Source organism: Peromyscus californicus, unplaced genomic scaffold (assembly GCF_007827085.1).
Source record: "Peromyscus californicus insignis strain IS unplaced genomic scaffold, ASM782708v3 Scaffold_3__1_contigs__length_106647218, whole genome shotgun sequence".
Taxonomy (NCBI): Eukaryota; Metazoa; Chordata; class Mammalia; order Rodentia; family Cricetidae; genus Peromyscus; species Peromyscus californicus.
In genome coordinates this window covers 94,220,252-94,243,231 of record NW_026294551.1, presented here as the reverse complement: position 1 = coordinate 94,243,231, position 22,980 = coordinate 94,220,252, and the positions used below count along the sequence as shown (strand labels likewise).

Below are 22,980 nucleotides of genomic sequence, written 5' to 3'. Positions count from 1 at the left end.
TTCCTCCAATGTTGACTTATTAATTGACTCATTACCTTCAATTAGAAGTAAAGAACACTACATTTTAGTGAAGTGCATGGATCCCAGGTGAACAATGATTAGTAAGTGTGTACAGCCATGTAAAGTAGTGCCCAGTTCCTGATCAAGAAGACCTCTTCATTCCCACGGTCCCCTAGTGTGTGGTTCCTTTAGTCAGCCCTTTCCCCACAACCCAAAAGCAGCCCCTTTTCTGATTCTGTTTCCAAGATTAACTTTGTCTGTTCATGGACTTCACACAACACATAGCAGACTCTTTAGCTCCATGTGGTTCCTTTTTAAAGCTGAGCAATAATCTACTGAGTGAATTTGATTGAACTGTTTGTCCGTCCACTGTGGAGATGTGTTTGGCACACTCCAGCTGGGAATCTTCAGCCCACGGCAGCTGTGAACATTTTCTCACGGGTCTTTGGTAGACACACATTTTTGAGGGTGTAACCACTGGGGCTGTTAGAGGAGAGGTTTACGAGAAACATAGATGTGATCTCACCTTTATCACTTGTGACCGTGACAAGCACAAGGGGACCGATGCTCAAGAAGGTGAGCATTACCACAAGCTTAGCACATGCATTCCCAGGAGTTTTAAAAGAGAAGCTGACTGTGTAGATGAAAGGGATGACAGCCCAGCCGTAGAGCATCATTATCAAGACCACTGCTGGGGTGCTCTCAGGATGGGCAAAAGCTTCTTCCTTATACCAGAAAAACACCAACTGAAGAAAGGAGAGAGGGAAAATTTGGGAAACATCAGTGAGTGTTCATTCTAAGTGCTAGTAATACAGTCATTTCAGCTTTACTTAATTCATGTATCTGTGGGGATGGGGTGGAGTTACTGCTTGTGCGCCAGGGATGTGTGTGTGGAGGACAGAGGACAACTCTCTAGAGTTGGTTCTTCCTGCCATCTTGCATGATCTAGAGATTAAACTCAGGTCATAAGGCCTGTGAGCAAATACATTTACTCCCCGAGCCATCTCCCAGGCTCATAATCTCAGGTTTTAAAGCAAGCCGTTAACAATACTTCACAAGCATTCACTCATGAACTAAAGCGCAGACTCTGAGATCGGCTCTCAGGGACTGCCCGGAGTGTCAGTGACGCAGTGAAGTAGGATGAAGAGGTGCTTATGAAACACAGAGAACAAAGCAGGGGATGACCCACTCTGCACAAAATACTCAGGGCGCCCTCGGACTACTTGATTCCATCACAACCAAATACGTCAACGCCTGTTCTCTGACTATCTACTTCTGAATAATACATACATATCTCCAAAACATTGTTTCTCCTTGACTGGAGGCAGCAGCTCTGTGGGTGCCACATAAACACCACAGAGCAAGGTACCCCATTCCTGAAGACATCAAAGCTAAATGAACTCGTACCAGGGATGGTGATGAAAGAGCTTTCGTATCCACCTGTCTAGTCAGGGCTGGCTCCCACTTGAACTTCCCAGCTGGTTCTGCATATGGGGCTTTAAGGGGAGTCCCTGGTCCAGGGAATGACCGTACCAGGGAATGACCCCAGTGCCACCCAGTACTCACCACTAGCAGGAGAGTGGGGACAAGGAAAGAAATGAGATCCCACAGCAGAGCGGAGAGCCAGAACGCAACCGCACTGACGCCGCTTACAAACTGGATGTGCTTAGACTTGATGTTCTTCTCTGTGACTGTCAAGATGGAGAAAGAGCTTGACAGGAAAGCTATTCCAAAAAGAAAGTTGACAACAAGGTAATGTCCTTTAGGGCCCCTGTAAAAGACAGAACGTGAGACAGAAGTTTAAGTAAAACTGTGAATCGCAGCCTTCTTCCAAAACAATCATTTGGAATTAAAATGAGACAAAGAAAGAAATAGCGGGAAAGCGAGAGTCCCTACAGATGTGTAGGCTTGAGGCTGGGGGAAGTCGCACGTACTGGTACAAGACACTCTCTGAGAGCTCTTCGGCCGTCAGAGGTTGAGGGTAGTTGGTTGTGGTAATGGAAGCATTGGCACCAGAAAGCAACTTGAAGAGAAAATTGTCCACCAGAGTCAGAGCCAGGCCAGGGGAATGGTATGCCTGGTTGTTGAACAGTGCCTTCACTATGGTGCGGTTATTCACGTCTTCAAAAGAAGCTGCCACCACATAGAGCTTATCAAAGTCCTCAGGGCTCTCTTTTGCCTTTTTCAGTAGGAAGTCCTCTACAGGACCTAGAAGGGAGCCAAAGGTACATTGGGCAGTAAGAATTGCTGAGAAAATATCACACCAGGCATACAGTGCATCCGTCATGAGCCGCCCCCCCCCCCCCGACACTCCCAATCTTCTGTTCCTTCTGGGTTCCCCACCACCAACCTCACATACATCCAAAGGCTGGCCTTCTCCTGCCCTGCTCCATATTGAATTCCAGATGATCTCCAAATTTCCATCTTTTAAGTCCTTTTGAATTCCAACTACTTTTTTCCTTACTACCATCTCAATACGTCTAGCCCCATAATGTCTTCCTGGACCATGTGGTCCCAAACAAAACTCTTCACCATCTATATAATATCTCTGTACCTGGTGCAAAAGGACACACCTAATAATAGTATACTCAGACCTACCAGCTTGCAGTGACTCTGACCTCTAGGCAAAGCCACACATCCACATACTATAAAGTGCACTTTCTGTTTTGTTTTTGTTGTTGTTTGTTTTTGAGACAAGTTCTCACTATGTAGCCCAGGCTGGCCTGAAATTCACAGAGATTGGCCTGCCTCTGCCTCCTGAGTGCTGAGACTAAAAGCATGTGCTACCATGCCTGGCTTAGAACCCATTTTCTATGTTAGGTTTTGGATGGAGTTTGTTCCCTATGAGTTACATAGAAAGTCAGTCTTGGTGTAATGAACAGGAAGGTGATGAGCACTCTGACGTGGATGACTGTGTGGTTGGATGCTTCACCCTTCGGGGTTATTCCTGCTCTAGCAGGAGTGGGTTACTTCTCTGGAGGTGGTTGGTTATGGCAAGAGTGTGCTATTATGTCAGTGGATTCAGCTTCTCCTTCCTACCATGAAATTCCTTCCTCCTGTCCACCATGTTCCAACACACAATGTGAAGCTCTCCTCAGAAGCCGACAGATGATACCTCACTCTTGAACTTCTTAACTTTTGGCACCATGTGCCAGAATAAACCTCTATTTTCTTTCCTGTTGCATTCTGACAGAATAAGATAAAACTATCTAATCACTATCCAGACTCTTGGCCTCGTGTCTTTAGATTCTCTCAACACCAATGAGTCCCTTAAGCATGCAGGTTCATGCTGTTTGGAATGTCTTTGGTTATCTGCCCTTCCCACTAGCCAAGCCAATCAGTTGGCAGGCTCTGACTGTGGGGTTTCCTTGGATCCTCCCGAGCTGAGATTGTAATCATTGCTACTAGTTCTGGAACTACATATCAGAACTAGGCCTCTTGCTTAGAAGTTCCTTGAGGGCTGGCACTAATTCTGTTTATGATTATATTCTCAATTCATAGTGCCACATCTCACATACAACCTACCTATACTTTTAAAGCTGAAAAAGACCTTTAGTGATCTTTAAAAAAATGACATTATTACATTGGACACCAACTATACAAAATGTTCATTATAAAACCTCCCCAGCTCACAAAGCTACACAAAGAAACCCTGTCTCGAAAAACCAAAAAAAAAAAAAAAAAAAAAAAAACCTCCCCAGCGAACCTGCACAAAAGGGTTCTCCCAAGTTCATGTATGAAGAAACTGAAGCTTTGAGAAGCATAGTGTGTTAAGCCAGCTTTCTGTCACCATAACAAATACCTAAGAGAAAGGTTTGTTTGGGTTAATGGTTCAATTCATGGTTAGTCGGCCCTGTTGCATTGAGGCCTGTGGTGAAATATCATGAAAGGAGTGTGTGGAAGTGCAAACTTGTCTCCTCATGGGTGGAAAGTGGAGAAGGATGAGGAAGGGTCTGGGATAGCTCCATCCCCTTCAGGAATGTGCTATCAATGACCTGAAGATCTTCCACTATGAACAATTTCTTAAGACTCTACAACCTTGGCCAGGCAGTGGCAGCACACACCTTTAATCCCAGCCCTCAGGAGGCAGAAGCAGGAGGATCTCTGAGTTCGAGTCCAGCCTGGTCTACAGAGTGAGTTCCAGGACAGCCAGTGATAAACACAGAAACCCTGTCCTGAACAAAACAAACAAACAAACAAACAGAAAAGACTCCATAAGCTCTGCAGACACAATGGTCTCGTCTCTAGAAGTCCTTCACTTCTTGTTATCCAGAGTCTAAATGATGTTTCCCTGACTTTCTGGAATTTCAGTCTGACTTCCAAGAGCACTATGTGGTCCAGAAAGATGCAGCTTCCCTGAAAAGAAAAACAGGCCTACTTCCTGTGCAGCTCCCTCGTCCTGATGCTTACCTTGAATATACAAAGGAATCTGTCCTGCAGCCACAAGCATCTTTATAAATTTATCCGAAAGTTGAGGACCCAAGAGGGAATTGTCAGAAACAAAAAATGGAACAATTGTCTGACCATATGTTTTTAAAGTCAGCTCCAAGGGTACGTTTTCCATTTTCTTTAATTTGAAGTCAAAAAAAGTGAGGCTTAACGCAATGATCAGCAGAGGCAGCAGAATCTGCACAAACAGCATCAACCTCCAGTTGCGTTGAGAATATGTGACCTTTTTCAGGAGCATGGCATAGAATTGTTGGCAGAGAAGACAGAGCTACAGTTAAAAGAGAAGGTAGATGCTGCATCAGCAGAGTGGCAGAAGCTGGAAGCACCGAGGAGCCTTCTGCTCCCACCTTACAGCCCTTTACTTTACATCCCACTTTCCAGTTGTGTTCAGATGTGCTTCAGATTAAGATGCTTTATATTCCATCCTGCTAACTAGCAGCAAGAGGAAGTACCAATTGGAACACTTCTGGAGGTAGAACTTACGGTACTTCAGATACCATATATAAACGATAGCATTTTTTCCTAACTTGTAAAAATTTAAATTTAATGAAAATATGGTGGATTGGTGGATTTTCATTTGCTATATTTCATTGGTGGATGTTTCATTTGTTACAACTTAAAAAAATTTGGTGGTGGTGGTGGGGTGCTGGAGAGATGGCTCATTAGTTAAGAGCATTGGCTGCTCTTCCAGAGGATCCAGGTTCACTTCCCAGTACCCACATGGTGACTCACAACCATCTGTAACTCCAGTTCCAGGAAATCTGATACCTTCTTCTGACCTCCATGAACACCAGGCACACATGTGGTGTACAGACATACATGCAGGCAAAGCATCATACACATAAAAATAAATAACTCTTTAAAAAATTCTTGCAGGGTGACACACACTTTTAATTCCAGCATTTAGGAGGCAAAGGCAGGAATATCTCTATGAGTTCAAGGCCATCCTGGTCTGCATAGTGAATTCCAGGCCAGCCAGGGCTACATAGTGGAACCTTATCTCAAAAAAAAAAAAAAATCTCAAGATGAACTTAATTTTGAAGTAATCTTTAACTTACATGTTCTATTTCTAGTCAGATAATTTGTATAAATAGGAAGGACCCATAAACATGTCCTGGTGGCAATGATAGTCAAAATCAAAATATATAGCTATATGCCCCGAGGTCCAAGGAGAGGACACCGAGCCTGGAGTGGGAAGCCTCCTGGGTTAGCGCTCCATGTGCTCACTTGGCTTCTCTGGGGGGCAGCATGGCTGAGGATGCATGAAAGGGCCTTCAAAACCAGGTTCCAGTGCTTATACACACAGCCCTCTGCCTAGGAGCCCCTGTGAAAAGAGGCCTCAAGTTTAAATCAGGCATTCCAAATTCCTGGCCTAAAATATCAACAAGTCACTAGAGGTCTCAACCAAACATTATCTGAGTTTTCTACCCTTGATGTGATGGACACTTACCTTCAACATTCTCCAAAGGTCTGTTAAAACTGATCTGAGGACAGACATAGAAGTACTTTATAAGAAGGTCAGGGGAGGTACCTTCAAAGACACACCATGGCCACATGGCACCAGATGACACCTTGCTAAGGATTTTAAGAGGCAGATGGTTGACCCCAACCCCAGACACTGGCTTTATGGATGATAACTTCCCCATTACCATGTGGTCATGACTGTGAAACTAGGTTATCTCTAACCCATAATTTTGTTTTATACTAATACTGTTGACAGCTAAATGAAAACTACTTTATAAAATGTATATTAATATTATTTTCCAATATTAAGAAAATACAGCCGGGCAGTGGTGGCGCACGCCTTTAATCCCAGCACTTGGGAGGCAGAGCCAGGCGGATCTCTGTGAGTTCGAGGCCAGCCTGGGCTACCAAGTGAGTTCCAGGAAAGGCGCAAAGCTACACAGAGAAACCCTGTCTCGAAAAACCAAAAAAAAAAAAAAAAAAAAAAAAGAAAATACATAGATTTCTCATGTATTTCATAAGGGTATGTGTACATATACATGTAATATTTTTTACAAAAGTCTCTCTAGAAAGCCCAGGCTAGTTTCAACCTTAGAATATTTTTCTGTCATCCTCACACAAGTTGGGATTATAAATACACTTTCTAAACTCTGAATTCTATGTGGTACAACACATGACTTACTGCACAGTGCAAAGATTATGGATTCTGGCCTGTACAAGTAGTTCTTTCAATATCTTACCTGATGAAGAATGGCCAGACCCCTGCTAGGATGTTTTTGGATACTATTCTTCTATTGGGTTAATTATCACTTGTGGTGGTTTGAATGAGAATGGCCTCCATAGGCTCCATATATTTGAATGTTTGGTTCCCAGTTGGTGGACTGTTTAGGAAGGACTAGGAGGTGTGGCCTTGTCAGAGGGGGTGTGTCAATGAGGGTGGGCTTTGAGGTTTCAAAAGCCTATACCAGGCCTAGTCTGTCTGTCTGTCTGTCTGTCTCTGCCTCCTGCCTACAGATCGTGATGTAAGCTCTCTGCTACTACTCCAGGGCCATGCCTGCCTGCTTGCTGCCATGTTCTCTGCCATGATGGAAATGAACTAATCCTCTGAAACTGTATGCAAGCCCCTAATTAAATGCTTTCTTTTTTCTTTCTTTTTTTTTAAAGATTTATTTATTTATTATGTATACAGCATGTATGACTGCATGCCAGAAGAGGGCACCAGATCTCATTACAGATGGTTGTGAGCCACCATGTGGTTGCTGGGAATTGAACTCAGGACCTCTGGAAGAGCAGTCAGTGCTCTTAACCTCTGAGCCATCTCTCCAGCCCGCTTTCTTTTTTCTTATTCATCTATGTATTTTACATCCCAGCTACAGCCTCTCCCCAATTCTCCCCTCCCAGTTCCACTCCCCCCTCCCCGCTCCAATCCCCTCCTCTTCTGTCTCCATCCGGGAAAGGGAAGATCTCCTGTGAGTTAAATGCTTTCTTTTATAAGCTGCCTTGGTCATGGTGTTTCATCACAGCAACAGTAACCCTAAGACATTTCTGTCTTTGAAGTAGAGCAGGCTGTGTGACACTGCTGAAGCCTCATGGACCCATTCTTTACCTTATTTTATTGACACAGGATCTCTACAGGTAGCCTAGGCTGGCCAGGAACTCATAATCTTCCTGCTTCAGCCTCTCAAGCACTGGGATTATAGGCATGTGTTACTAAACCCAGCTCTTTTATTATTTTTATTTTTTGAGACAGGGTCTCTCTACATAGCCCTGGCTATCCTGAAACTCACTATGTAGACCAGGCTAGCCTCAAACTCACAGCGATCTGTCTGCCTTTGTCTCCTGAGTGCTGGGATCAAAGGCATGTACTACCACACCCAGACTAAACCCAGCTCTTGAATGATAGCATGATTCCATCAATTCAACCACATTTTTTTTGCATGTGGCTCTAATAGCTCTGACCCCCAGACAACTTTATTTATTAACATACAATTAAAATCACATTTCAGTACAAGTAAAATACCACCACAATATACTGCTTACTCCAGTATTTAGTTTGATTGGCAGGCCAGTCTGCATTGAAAAGATCCTTGAGTGAAGATATTTAATTCTGTCAACAGGAACTCTGTGAACTCGGGGATGAGGCTGAATAGAGGGTCGCTTCTCGGTTAAGATATTTGTGCTAGAATCAGCCAACTTACAAACTCTAAACCAAAGCAAAAACATAAGCAAATACAGTCTCAAAATCACAATACATTTCATTTTGTTTGTGTTTAAGCAATGAAATTCATATAATATTTAGAAAAAACGGTGAGCTGGAACAAGAAAAACGATGAAGAAAGGAGCTATGTCTAAGTTGTGTAACGGGTAGCATGGTCCTCTATAAGCACTGAGCACTGCGTTAGCTCACCAATGTCTTTTCCAAAGATCTCAAGCAACACTATCATGATTAGATTTTTGTTGCTTTGTTTTGAAAAGTACTATATGAAAATTAAAACAAAATAATATATTAGTTAATCTTATAATCAAAATTTAAAATTTAAAAACATTTCACCATTAAGATTACAGACCATGGGCCAGGCAGTGGTGGCACATGCCTGATATAGTGTGCATCCCAATATATTGTATACTTATCCGGGGATCAGAGGACAGAGCCAGTCACTAGATTAGACATAGAGGCCAGACAGTGGTGGCACACACCCTTTATCCTATCACTCATGAGGCAGAGATCTGTCTGGATCGCTGTGAGTTCAAGGCCACACTGGGAACAGAGCCAGGTGTAGTGGCACACACCTTGAATCCCAACACTTGAGATCTCAGCCTTTGTTTGGGAAGCACACACCTTTAATCCCAAGAAGTAAGATGTGGGGCAGAAAAAGGTATATAAGGTATGAGGAAACAGGAACTCACGCTCTTTAGACTGAGGATTTTGTAGAGGTAAGCTAGTGGGTAAAGCTTAGATCCATTTGGGTGAGGACTCAGAGGCTTTAAGTCTGAGGAAACAGGATCAGCTGAGGAGTTGTCGAGGTGAGGTTGGCTGTGGCTTGTTCTGTTCCTCTGATCTTTCAGCTTTCGCCCCAATATCTGGCTGCTGGTTTTTTGTTTTGTTTTTTGTTTTTTATTAATAAGATCTTTTAAGATTCATGTTATACACGCCTTTAATCACAGCACTTGGGAGGCAGAGGCAGGTGGATCTCTGTGAGCTCAAGGCCAGCCTGGTCTACAAAGTGAGTCGTTCCAGGACAGCTAGGGCTACACAGAGAAACCCTCTGTTTCCAAAAACCAAAAGCCAGATACAAAAAAAAAATCACAGATCAGGAGCTTAACAAGCTCCGGTTAGTGGTTCAGAGCAGCCTACTTTTTTCGTGATCCTGAACTTAGAATGGTTTTGCATTTTGAAGTGGTTACATGTTGGGTAGTTACATAAGGATGCACACGCTATCCTGATTGTTTAAGCTTACATATATAAAATGCTATCTGGCTCTGTTTTTTTTTGGGTTTTTTTTTTGGTTTCTTGAGACAGGGTTTCTCTGAGTAGCCCTGGAACTGGAACTTACTCTGTAGACCAGGCTGGCCTCGAACTCACAGAGATCCTCTGCCTCTGCCTCCCAAGTGCAGCTTTTTAAGAATAGTTTGCTGATGACCCCTGCTCTAAGCAAAAAGATGAGCCTATTCACAGAGTAAAGTGTTCATTGCCAGGTAATGTATTTCTGTTCATAACCCTTGAGTCATTTTTCTATTGTTGGGGAATTTGTCCTAACAAAAGACATAATTAGTTGTGGCTAATTTTTCCTTCAGCAGTTTTATAAAAGGTGCTACATTTGTTATTTATTACTGCAACACAGATTATCATCAAAGTTGGGCAGCTTAAAACAACTGTAAACACTTATTATCTCACAGTTTCTGTGGGTGAAGAAATGGAGAGTGAATTAATTGTTTTGTTTTTGCCTTAAGCGCTTCATGAGGCTGCATGTTCTCTAGCTATTAGCAAGGGTTGCAGGAACCTGGAGGTGAGAGCAAGGCTGTTGGGTCCGTCTAAAAGCAGGAGGTACAGAGAGCTTTTCATGTACCTCCTCTTCCCCTATGATTAACATCTTATATTAGTGTAGTACACTGTTAAAAATTATGGACTAGTATTCCAACAGGTTCTTTAAAAAACAGAAATTGGGGGGGGGGTGCTGGGGAGATGACTCAGTGGTTAAGAGCACTGACTGCTCTTCCAGAGGACCCAGGTTCAATTCCCAGCACCCCCATGGCAGCTCACAACTGCCTGTAACTCCAAGATCTGACACCTTTACACAGACATACATGGAGGCAAAACACTAAATAAAGAAATAATTAATTAAAAACACAGAAATTGGCAAGTTTATATTAAAGTACCTATAGCAACTAAAATAATCTTAAAAATTAGAACAAGGCTGGAGAAACTACAGACTACCTGCCTCTAAAACACACTGCAAAGCTACAGCAATCCCAACAATGTGGTACTGGCATCTAGGACAGAACAGATCCTTGAAGCAGAACTGGGAATGTAGAAAAATTAAAGTCAATTGACTTTTGGTGATGAAATCCAAATAATTCAATGTGGAAAGAAAAATCTTTTCAACAAATATTTGTATCCCAACTAGATAGCCATGTAGAAGAAAACGAACATGGACAACTTTATATCAAGTCACACCCCAAAATAATCACTAGTTGAATATATACTTAATTTAAAACTAAAATAATAAAGTTCATGGAAGAAAAGATAGGGGAAATATTTGTGATCCCCTAAGGCAAGTATTTTTTAAAATAGGATAGATTTTAAAAGTCTATGAAAGACAGAAATGTATAAATTAACTTTCATAAAAATGAAAACGTTTTCATTAAAAACTGCTAGTAAAGCTGGGTGGTGGTGGTGCAATTCATTAATCCCAGCACTCGGGAGGCAGAGGCAGGAGGATCTCTGAGAGTTCGAGGGCAGCCTGGGCTACAGAGTGAGTTCCAGGACAGCCAGGGCTATACAGAGAAACCCTGTCTCTAAAAACCAAAAACCAAAATCAAACAAAAAAACTGCTAGTGAGGCAGGCATGGGTGTAATCCCTGCTGCTTGGGGATCTTGAGAAGGGTATCATACATTCAAATTTATTCCAAGGCCAGCCCACTCAACTTAGTGAAACTCTACCTCAAACTAAAATAGAGAGAGGACTGAGAATATATAGTGGTATAATGCTTGCCTAATATTCATGACACCCTAAGTTCAGTTCCCAGTGAACACACGAACACACACACACACACACACACACACACACACACACACCCCTGGTCATAAAAATATGAAGAAACAGCTAGAGATGTGGCTCAGTGATTTGCACTCACTTAACGTAGGAGAGATCCTAGGCAGTCCCTACCTAGTACCACAAAAAGGGGAAAGAGATAAAACTACTTATTTCAAAAATATTTTTCTGGGGCTGGAGAGATGGCTCAGAGGTTAAGAGCACTGACTGCTCTTCCAGAGGTCCTGAGTTCAATTCCCAGCAACCACATGGTGGCTCACAACCATCTACAATGAGAGATCTGGCGCCCTCTTCTGGCCTGCAGTCATACATGCTGTATACATAATAAATAAATAAATCTTTAAAAAAAAAATATTTTTCTGCTGTGCATGGTAGCACATGCCTTTCATTCCAGCACTCCAGTAGTAGAGGCAAGTGATCTCTGTGAATGTAAGGCCATTCTGGTCTGCATACACGAATTCCAGGCCAGCCAGGGCAGCATAGTGAGCCCCTGTCTCAAAAAAAAAGTTTCCTATCTTGAAAAACAAGAACAAAACACCTAGTGCTTGGCACCAGAATAAAACTGCTACAGGACTATAGCATGCAGGCATGCAGGTCAGTGGTGCTGCACATAAGGCAGAGGAACGACACTGATAAGTGTGTAAGAATCGAGATCATTTTGTATCTCAGGCTAAAAAGATACGGAATTTAAATGCATAATAATATATAAGTTGACAGTGGTGGAACATGTGAATTAAAGGTCCTGGTATTTTCCAAGAGCAGGCTAAAGACTCCAATTTCTTTGAGCCTTTGACAAAGATATTGTATCTCAACATCTAGGCTGATCTATTAAAATAACACAAGTGTGGTATCTAATTTCCAACAAGTGTGTATGGGTGGTTGAAAACAGAGTAAGGAAGAAACAAAAAATGGGAAAGAAAAATCATATACAACCATAGTAAAGCACATCAAGTAAAGTAAGTTACACATTTGAATCAAAAGACCAACATTGCCAGACTGAATAAAATCACCCCTGGACTCCTTGCCAAGCTCTGGCCCTGTATAGCTCCGTAGATAGCAGCATTCCACCAAGGTCTTCCTAAAACTGAGCCTGCATTCCCGACTCAGGGTGTACAAATTGGTTGGTAGATAAACCAGTTAGCCCAACAACTGCTCAATCGTGGGGATTCTTTGTAAAGGAAGTAATAAGTTCTCCACATTGTTAAAAACAGCTAAGTCAAGATTATGTCACTTGTAGGCAAAAGCATCTCAATTGATAAAATGATTGTTGCCAGGTTGGTAACATACACTTACAATCCCAGTGCTCAAGAAGCAGAGGCAGGAGGACCACCCCAAGTTTGAGGCCACCTTGATACATATAGGGAGTTTCAGACCTAGTTAAAACTATATAGTGAGACCCTGTCTCAAAAAAGTAAAAAAAAAAAAAAGAAAAGATTTGTTAGGCCAGGCGGGTGGCACACAACTTTAATCCCAGCACTCAGGAGGCAGAGGCAGGTAGCTCTTTGTAAGCTCGAGGCCAGTCTGGTTTAAATAGTGAGGTCTAGGACAGTCATACACAGAGACCCCCCAAAATTTGTTTGTTGAATGATAATACATTTAGCACAATCTCTTATTATCTAATTTCCTATTAGATCAAAAGTACTATTCAGAGGCTAGATGGCCATTCAGCAAGACAATTAGGAAAAAGAGTCAAGCATTGGGTAATGTTTAGATGGATGATGCTTAAGATCCCTTCCAAGCCTAAGATGTCTGGTGTCTTCCTCTATTGCTTCCTATCTTGCCCCTTGAGACAGGGTCTCTCACTGAGCCTGATGATTACTGTTTCTTTGCGAGGCTGGTCAGCCAGCAAGCCCATCTTCTTGCCTGCACAGCAAGTGCCCTTACCCACTTGAGCCACCCCCCCCCCAGCCTTCCAGTTATTCTATTTTTGCTTACCGTATGAACACTTCCTCCATAGTGGTGACAGAGACTCCCAAAGCGGAGATTCCCAGCTCTGTCTGTTTCTGTTCCAAGTCAGTAAATAAAGCTTCAAATCTAGCAGGGGAAAAAAGTTTTATTTCTGAAAGACGGAAGGCAAATCATTTACCACCCTGAGCTCTCTATAGCAGAGAAGACATGGGGTTTGCTGTCAAGACATCTGTTCAGATCTCAGCTTTATCACTAGTTTTATAACTATAGATTGTAAACTTGTATTTGCTTTGGAAGGTTCCTATGGGGCTAAATCTAAAATATATCTAGTACAAAAGTGAGGTTTTGGTATTTCCGAGCCTAGGCCTAAAGAGGAGTGACTGCCCCCCTCCTTTTCAGTCCCTCTTGGGATGCCTTTTCTTGGATTCTACCTGCCAGGCGATGAGAAGCCCAGGTCATTTGAGAGTCACTGAGGAGCACTGGAAGCTACACTTAGCGGCTCCAGTAAGCGCCCTGTTGTTAGTCAGCACCGTTTTCCCAGATTGTGAGAAGGAGCCACCCTGGATATTCCAGATTATTCTAGGCCCAGAAAAAATTAATGTGGAGCATAAAAACTCTCCAGCTCAGGGCATCTAACAGATAGGAACTTCTGGGGCAGGGGTGTAGGCAAAAGTTATAGACCCTGCCTTTTATGTGCAAGGCCCTGGACTGACTCTCCAGTACTGGGGGGGGGGACACAAAAACACTAAAATAGTTGCCACTTTAAGCCAGAAATGTTTGAGTTACATTGTTATTCAATAATACACAACTGATTCAGAATTTGAAACATAAGCACTATAACTCTGTAAAACCCTCTGGATTCTAGAACATGCATCATGTTTTTGGGACAAGACAGTAAGGTGAAGGCAAGAGGGGCTTCAAGAGAAGTCCAGACGAGACTGGAAGAACAGGGAGGAGGTTGTTATTTAGTGGCAGAAGGTTTGGCAACATTTCAGTTGTAGTGACAGAAAAGACCATATTTGTGAATAAGTGTGACATGGCACGGCATGTTTTGAAGACTGAGTGTGGCTTTAGTCTAAAAAAGGTGTGTTTCATAAGTTGACACAGAAGACACCTACAAAGTACTTATATTATACCAGCTTAGACACTCTTCTATAGTCAAAGATCAGGCAGATGAAGCTAGCTATTCATCTGGATCAGCCAGTTTTTAGGAAGAAATAATTATTCAAAAGATAGAGTGACCAGCCAGTGGATGAAGTCAATGGCTGATTAAAACTCCTGTTATGGAGCAGAACCATCAATATGCATTCCCTGTTTCAGAAAAAGCAGAAATTTGAGACACATGTCCACTCAGAATTTAGAATTGCTGAAGTCTAATATGTGCTATTTGCCTTTATATTTGTTTTTGAATGATGTCTCTATGATCGCCATTATATGCTCAGCTCATTGGGTGTATGTGGATCAGATAACCTCTCTCTCTATTTCACAAGTCTTCAAGAAGAACCATAGCCGATGAACCCAAGTTCCATGATAGACATAATTCAGATAATGGGAGCCTGAATCCTATGCTGATCCTGCAACAGGAGACACTATATTTTGCATGTGGGCATGTGTGAAGGATGTGGATTTTTGTGGCCATGGTGGACTGTGTTAGCATCTTGGTCCATACCTGGGCATGGTCTCCTTAGGAAGTATGAATATCACTTCTTCTCCAATGTTGGACTCCAAGATTACATCTGGTATGTGATAATAAATCACACTAGAAAGCTTCGTTGTATCACAGAGAGGTGTTTTTATTAAAGTCATATAATATCCTGCACCTGAAATACCATGTAAAAGACTATTGAAATCATCTTATTCTTTATACTATTCTTCTTGGGCCATATTTAGTTTCCTGTATCTCAGAATGAACACATTTAGGGCAAAGAGAAGGAAATCTTACGAGGTCAGTTTAAATCACAATGACCTGGCTTCAGAAGCTCTGCAATGCTTTTCTAGAGTCTTTTCTTCTATTTCAGGAGATGGAACGGTGGCAAATCTAAGTGCTATGCAGTGATAAAGGACACGGTAAGGGTAGAATTCTGAACATAAGAATGCTGTGCATTATCAGGTACTCACTTGGACAACTGGGTTGACAACAGAGTGAGAAGATATAAGATTAGAGACAGAGAGATAGGCTAGGAGGCATCTGTAATAATCCAAGTAGGAGGAGATGGTGACCCAGACCAGAATGCTAGAACGTGGCCAGAAATTTGAGAGAAATGGATAGAACTTAATATATTTTTTTGGTTTTGTTTTATTTGTTTTGTTTTGGTTTCTTTTTGAGACAGGGCTTCTCTGTTTAACAGCCCTGACTGTCCTGGAACTCACTCTTTAGACCAGGCTGGCCTCGAACTCACAGAGATCCGCCTGCCTCTGCCTCCTGAGTGCTGGATTAAAGGTGTGTGCCACCACCACCCAGCTGCTATATATATTTTGAAATTAAGACCAACAACATTTGCAGATGGGTCAGACACGGGCTGTGAGAGAAATAGGGACCAGAGAGCCTTTGGCTTTGTTTGTCTCTCTTTTATAGATTAGAATAAAAAATACAGGCTGGAGAGATGGCTTAAAGGTTAAGAGCACTGACTGCTCTTCCAGAGGTCCTGAGTTCAATTCCCAGCAACCACATGGTGGCTCACAACCATCTGTAATGAGATCTGGTGCCCTCTTCTGGCCTGCAGTCATACGTGCTGTATACATAATAAATAAATAAATCTTAAAAAAAAATTCTAAGAAAGGATAAACTAACCTGGTGCCTGGATGAAGAGGCAATAAATTGACAAACTGAAATATAAACATGGGTCTTCTGATTCTAAGTCTCAAAGATGCTTTTACTTCATTTCTTCCTCATTCTCACAAGATCTTCCACTGGACCAACAGATAGGAAGTCTAGGGAAGACTGTGCCTAGCCAGGGTCAGGGCCCTTCACAAGGGCAGTGGAGAGTGGCACTGACCTGTCACAGGACAGATGCTGAATTGGACTCCCGCTGCCCACTACTCACCATATTTTTGCTTGAGGAATGGTGGCGACCCACAACACTGTAGCTCCCCCTTGGCCATGATGGCCACGCGGTCCCCCAGCAGGTCAGCTTCATCCATGAAATGGGTGGTCAGTAGGATCATGCGGTCACTCTTCTGCTGCTGAAGAATGTCCCAGATGGCCCTCCTGGAGGTGGAGTCCATGCCCGAGGTAGGCTCGTCCAGAATCAGTACCTGGAAGGGCAGGGGTGAAGCCTTTCAACCCTGACAGAACCACATCCCAGGCCCAGGCTGGCCATGCTGTGGGACCCTGTGCAGCTGCAGCTGCAGCTGGGGGGTTGACGAGATGTCCTCACCACCCTGGGTTTGTCCTTGTAGGGAGCCTGACTTGGCTGCATCACAAAGCCAGGCCCCTGCCCTATACCTTAGAACCAGCTATGAGGGCGATGCCAAGTGAGAGCTTGCGCTTCATCCCCCAACTCAGGAACTTGCACCGCGAGTTCCACTTGTCCTTCAGACCGAGGAGGGGAAGCATCTCTTCTATTTCTTCATGACAGTTCTGGCGAGACAGGCCTTTCAACTGAAAGGCAGGAAATGAGAGGATATAGAGCGAGTGATACTGACGGGAGCCGAGAGGTCTAGTCAACATTTTGCTTGGATACACATAACATACGGACAAGAAAAATATGTAAGAAACATTATTTTCAGGGAAAGGGACAAAGGACAATTTGAACTATGTAAGTGAATAAATAAATGTGGGAAATGTAAATGAAATGCACTCTTTTCTATCAAAGGGTTGAATGAGACAAAGGAAATCCCATATTTAAAGAAATCTACAAAGATAACCATCTGGCAAAAATTTCTCCAAAGAATCAACACCCCCCCCCCATACCTATTTTCAGACAGGGTCTCACGATGTAGCTCTGGTGGCCAGGAACTCACTATGTACACCAGGCTGGCCTCAAACTCACAAGGCTCTGCTTGCCTCTGTCTCTCCAGTGATGAGAGCAAAGGCATGTGCCACTATGCCCAGCCAATCAATACTTTTCTAGGATCAAAAACATATCCTGCACTTGATTATCAGTGGTGTCTTTTTTAATTAGCCAACTATATAAGAATGTGAGGCCAGGTGGGCGGTGGTGGCGCACGCCTTTAATCCCAGCACTCAGAATGCAGAGGCAGGCAGATCTCTGAGTTTGAGGCCAGCCTGATCTACAGAGTGAGTTCCAGGAAAGGCTCCAAAGCTACACAGAGGAACCCTGTCTCAAAACAAAACAAAACAAAACAAAACAAAACAAAACGAATGTGAGGCCAGCTTCTGACCACTCAGGCTGAGACAGAGGACCTCCACTGTGTATGTTTGCTTGCTTGATTTGATATGGCTACCTACCCTTCTATGGAATCAAAACTATTTGCCTTGTTGAAATACTTTGGGTTGTGTGGTAATGGCCTTGGGCCCGCGGATCCATCTATAACAGTAAATGACTTAAAAATAAATACATCAGCATGTAAAAAAAAGACACATTATGAGCCAGTTGGTGGTGGCACACACCTTTAATTCCAGCACTTGGGAGACACAGGCAGACAAATCTCTGAGTTCAAGGATCTTGGGGGAGATTGATTCCCAATTTTCTAAGAAAGCGCCATATTGATTTCCAAAGTGGTTGTACAAGCTTGCATTCCCACCAGCAGTGGAGGAGAGTTCCCCTAGCTCCACATCCTCTCCAGCATAAGGTGTCTTCAGTGTTTTTGATCTTAGCCATTCTGACAGGCGTAAGGTGGTATCTCAGAGTTGTTTTGATTTGCATTTCCCTGATGATTAGGGATGATGAGCAATTCCTTAAATGTCTTTTGGCCATTTGAGTTTCCTCTGTTGAGAATTCTCTGTTTAGTTCTATAGCCCATTTCTTAATTGGACTGTTGGGCATTTTGATGTCTAATTTCTTGAGTTCCTTATATATTCTGGATATCAGTCCTCTGTCAGATGTGGGGTTGGTGAAGATCTTTTCCCATTCTGTAGGCTGTCGCTTTGCCTTGTTGACCGTATCCTTTGCTCTACAAAAGCTTCTCAGTTTCAAAAGGTCCCATTGATTGATTGTTTCTCTCAGAGTCTGTGCTACTGGTGTTCTATTTAGGAAGTAGTCTTCAATGCCAATGCGTTCAAGACTACTTCCTACTTTCTCTTCTAGCAGGTTCAGAGTAGCTGGATTTATGTTGAGGTCCTTGATCCACTTGGACTTAAGTTTTGTGCACGGTGATAGATATGGATCTATTTGTAGCCTTCTACATGTTGATATCCAGTTTTGCCAGCACCATTTGTTGAAGATGCTTTCTTTTTTCCATTGTGCACTTTTGGCTTCTTTGTCAAAAATTATATGTTCATAGGTGTGCGGATTAATGTCAGGGTCTTCAATTCGATTCCATTGGTCCACATGTCGGTTTCTATGCCAGTACCAAGCTGTTTTTTATTACTGTAGCTCTATAGTAGAGCTTGAAGTCAGGGATCGTGATGCCTCCAGAAGTTGTGTTATTGTACAGGATTCCTTTGGCTATCCTGGGTTTTTTGTTTTTCCATATGAATTTGCTCAACCACACCATAAGAGCACTTGTTCAGCTATGTTCATATCAGCATTGTTTGTAATAGCCAGAACATGGAAACAACCCAGATGCCCTTCAACTGAAGAATGGATAAACAAAATGTGGTACATATACACAATGGAATACTACTCAGCAGAAAAAAACAATGGCATCATGAGGTTTGCAGACAAATGGATGGATCTAGAAAAAATCATCCTGAGTGAGGTAACCCAGACTCAGAAAGACAAACATGGTATGTACTCACTCACAGCAGGATACTAGACATGAAACAAGGATGAATTGTCTGCTACTCACATCACCAGGGAGGCTACCCGGAAAACAGGACCCCAAGAAAGACACAGGGATCGCCCAATGACAGAGAAATGGAATGAGATCTACATGAACAGCCTGGACATGAGTGGGGGTAATGAAAGGCGAGGGTCGAGGGAAAGAGAGCTTGGGGGAGCGGGAGATCCCAGCTGGATCAACAACAGAGAGGGAGAACAAGGAATAGGAGACCATGGTAAATGAAGACCACATGAGAACAGGAAGAAGCAAAGTGCTAGAGAGGCCCACAGAAATCCACAAAGATACCCACACAACAGACTGCCGGCAATGGTCGAGAGACAGCCCGAACTGACCTACTCTGGTGATGGGATGGCCAAACACCCTAATTGTTGTGCTAGAAACCTCATCCAACTACTGAGGGATCTGGATGCAGAGATCCATGACTAGGCCCTGGGTGGATCTCTGGGAGTCCAATTAACGAGAATGAGGAGGGTTTATATGAGCGAGAATTGTTGAGACCAAGGTTGGATAAAGCACAGGGACAAATAGCCAAATGAATGGAAACACATGAACTATGAACCAATGGCTGAGGGGTCCACACTGGATCAGGCCCTCCGAATGGGTGAGACAGTTGATTGGCTTGATCTGTTTGGGAGGCATCCAGGCAGTGGGACCAGATCTTGTGCTCATTGCATGAGTTGGCTGTTTGAAACCTGGGGCCTATGCAGGATTGTTTGGCTCGGCCTGGGAGGAGGGGACTAGACCTACCTAGACTGAGTCTACCAGGTTGACCTCAGTCTGTGGGGAAGGCTTTGCCCTGGAGGAGATGGGAATGGGGGGGGGGGGGCGTTGGGGGGAAGGTGAGGGGGACGGGAGGGGGGAGAACAAGGGAATCCGTGACCGATATGTAGAACTGAATTGTATTGCAAAATAAATTAAAATAAATTAAAAAAAAAAGATAAAAAAAAAAACCCCACATTATGACTAAGTAGGATTTTTCAACCTATGTTTTTAAAAATCACTGTTTTGCTTTGTTTTTGTTTTTGAGACAGGGTTTCTCTGTGTATCCCTGGATGTCCTGGGACTCACTCTGTAGCCCAGGCTGGCCTCAAACTCAGAGCTCCACCTGCCTCTGCCTCTTGAGTGCTGGGATTAAAGGCATATGTCACCACTGCCTGACTTTAAAAAAAAAAAAAAAAATCATTGTTTATAGTAAAGAATTTATACAGCCTTTGTCCCTGGTTCCTGGCAAGGACTTTCTGAATCTTGGAACTTTCTAAGTGACAGGAGCATCTTTGTTACCACTAGGTCCTCAGGTCATATTAGAGGTCACACAAAGGAGGTGGTCGGGTCTGAAGAGCCAGCTTTGTGCAAGTTTGTATTTCTACCATTTTTGTGTGTGTGTGTCTGTCTGTGTCCATCTGTGTGTCCATCTGTGTATCTGTATGCTTGTGTCTGTGTGTTTGTGCCTATGTACATGCACATGTGTTTAACATATGTACATATTTGCAAATGAATGCATGTACACAGGTGCATGTATGCATGCAGGCTAGAGGTGAGTGTGTGTGCATGTACATGTTTGCATGCAGGTATACCTGTGCATGTGTACATGTAGGCTAGAGGTCAGTGTCTTCCACTATTGCCCTCTACCTTATCTTCCTGTGTTTTGTTCTTTTTCTCTTTGTTCTTCCATCTTATCTTGTGAGACAGTCCCTCACTAAATCTAGAGCCCTTTGGCTAGATTAGCAAACCAATGAGCACCTATCCCATTTCACTTACAAAACCACCCCCCACCCACCTCACCCCAGGCCTGGGGTGACAGACTGCTCAGCTTTTATGTGGGTGGCTTGTGCCATTGGTACTTTTCCAGCTGAGCTATCTCCCAGCCCATGTTTTAGTTTTTGAGGCATTAGTTCAGGCTGACCTTTCGTAGACTGTGTCACGCATGACCCTGCATTTCTGATCCTCCTGCCTCTACCTCTCAGAGTGCTGAGATTACAGGTTTGTACCAACACACTTGATTTCCTGAGGTGCTGGGGATTGAACGCAGGGTGTCATGCATGCTAGGCAAGCTCTCTATCAAGTGAGCTACATCCCTCACCCACAAGTTTGTGTCTTTTTACACTAGCAATAAACAACCTAAAAACGTTCTGTTTACATTAGTATCACTAAAATAAATTTAACCATGTAAAAGCAAAATTGTACATGGAAAACTATAAAACATTATTGAAAGAAATTAAAAGAAAACCAAATAAATAGAAACATTTTATATTCAAGGAGTGGAAACTTTAATATTATTAATAATGTTAAGATGTTATTACTATTCCAAGAACAGTACAAATTTAATTCCTATCAAACTTCTGGTAGCCCTTAACATATTAATTTTTTTTATAGAAATGGATAAAACTCATGTTCCTAAACACATATGGAAATGCAATGAAGTCAAAATAATCAAAACAGTCTTGAAGACAAGAGTCAAGTTGGAAGACTCACTGTGAAGCCACGGTGATACCACAGTAAGGTAGTTGCATAAAGACAGACAGACAGACAGAAAAATGGAATAGAACTGAGATTCTGAGTACAGTGGCTCCCATTCAAGGGCAAAGGAGACTGAGACTTTTTTAGGATAATTCTTTCTGTATAGCTCTGGCAGCCTGGTCTTTGCTATGCAGACTAACTAGGTTAGTCTCAGGCTTGCAGTGATCCTTCTGCCTCCTAAGTGCTGGGATGACAGGCATGTGCCACCATACTCAGCCAAAAAAGAGTCTTTCTTTCTTTTTTAAAAATTAGATTTCTATTTTTTATGTGTGAGTGTTTTGCCTGCATGTGTATATGTAGACCATGTGCATATTTGGTATCCACAGAGGTCAGAAGAGGAAGTCAGATCTCCAGAACTGGAGCTATGGATGGTTGTGAACCACTATGGGGGTGCTGGGAACCCAACTCGGGTCCTCCACAGGGGCAACAAGTGCTCTTAATCATTGAGCCACCACTTGAGCTCCGAAAGAGTCATTTCAGTGTGTGTGTGTGTGTGTGTGTGTGTGTGTGTGTGTGTGTGTGTGTGTGCGTGTGTATGCAGGGGTGCATATGTGGTAATAAGAGGTAGTTCTCTCCTCTACCATGTGAGGCCTGGGGCACTGAACTCAGGTTGTCAGGCCTGGTGGCAAACGCTTTACCCACTGAGTTGACTTACTGGGCCAGAGCCCTAAATTTGAAAGCCGTGAAATGTTAGACAGAAACACAGATGTAAATACTAGATGGTTTTCCTATGCACAGGAAACCAATTTTAGAATTAGACAAACAGGACTTTAAGCTTTAGCAGAACATGGTGGCACATGTCTGTAAACCTAGCACCCAGGAGGCTAAAGCAGTAGGATTATAAGTTTCAGGTCAGCCTGGGCTATATATAGCAAGATCCTGTCTCTAAAGAAGAAAGTAAACAATAAAAACAAAACCTTTGTGTATCAAAAAATTCACTACCAATAAATGGGAAATAAAGGCAATTGATAATATTGGAGAAAGTTTCTACAGACCGTATCTATTTGATAGAGGTTTAGTATCCTGCATCTAATAAAAATGTCTCATAACTAAATTACTAAAGGATAAACAACTCACTGAAAAATGAAAAAAGGGTATGGAGAAAGATTTCTCCAAAGAAGAATACAAATAGCCTCTCCACTTTAAGGGATCAGGCGTCTGGTTTCTTTGGGACCAGAGAGTACTTGTATCTGGGCCTCTGGTTTCCGTGGGACCCAAGGGCACTGAAGGAGCAGGATTTCTTCTCCAGAGGGCCCGGAGAGCACCTTGAGGCTTGATGTCCAGCTCTAGCACGGGGACCTTAGAGGCCCGTGCAGGGTATGAGCTTCAGCTCCAGGGTGCTCAGGTTTCCTGAGACACTGGGGCTTTGGTTCCAGTGGTCCCTATGGTCAGTGTGCTTTTGACTTCTGAGGCCCCAGTGCCCATCGCAGGACTGGGGCAGTCTTTAATGCTGTGGTTCTAA

General features: G+C 43.0%; 1 protein-coding gene across 10 annotated transcripts in view; it reads right to left on the bottom strand.

The window, feature by feature from the left end:
- Window positions 1-22,980, bottom strand: part of LOC128123103 (ATP-binding cassette sub-family A member 17-like) — an 89,331-nt gene that overhangs the window by 24,564 nt on the left and 41,787 nt on the right. For 7 of the 10 annotated variants that reach the window (XM_052759097.1, XM_052759102.1, XM_052759101.1 and 4 more), the window contains 9 exons: window positions 16,540-16,695; window positions 16,139-16,349; window positions 14,764-14,914; window positions 13,122-13,220; window positions 7,954-8,116; window positions 4,411-4,717; window positions 1,935-2,208; window positions 1,567-1,771; window positions 527-746 (listed from right to left, as the gene is read on the bottom strand). In XM_052759097.1, coding sequence (XP_052615057.1) covers window positions 527-746; window positions 1,567-1,771; window positions 1,935-2,208; window positions 4,411-4,717; window positions 7,954-8,116; window positions 13,122-13,220; window positions 14,764-14,914; window positions 16,139-16,349; window positions 16,540-16,695 — 1,786 coding nt within the window. Of the gene's footprint in view, window positions 1-526; window positions 747-1,566; window positions 1,772-1,934; window positions 2,209-4,410; window positions 4,718-5,899; window positions 5,934-7,953; window positions 8,117-13,121; window positions 13,221-14,763; window positions 14,915-16,138; window positions 16,350-16,539; window positions 16,696-22,980 lie in introns of all 10 variants that reach the window. The other 3 variants (XM_052759104.1, XM_052759103.1, XM_052759105.1) reach the window with 3 other exon arrangements.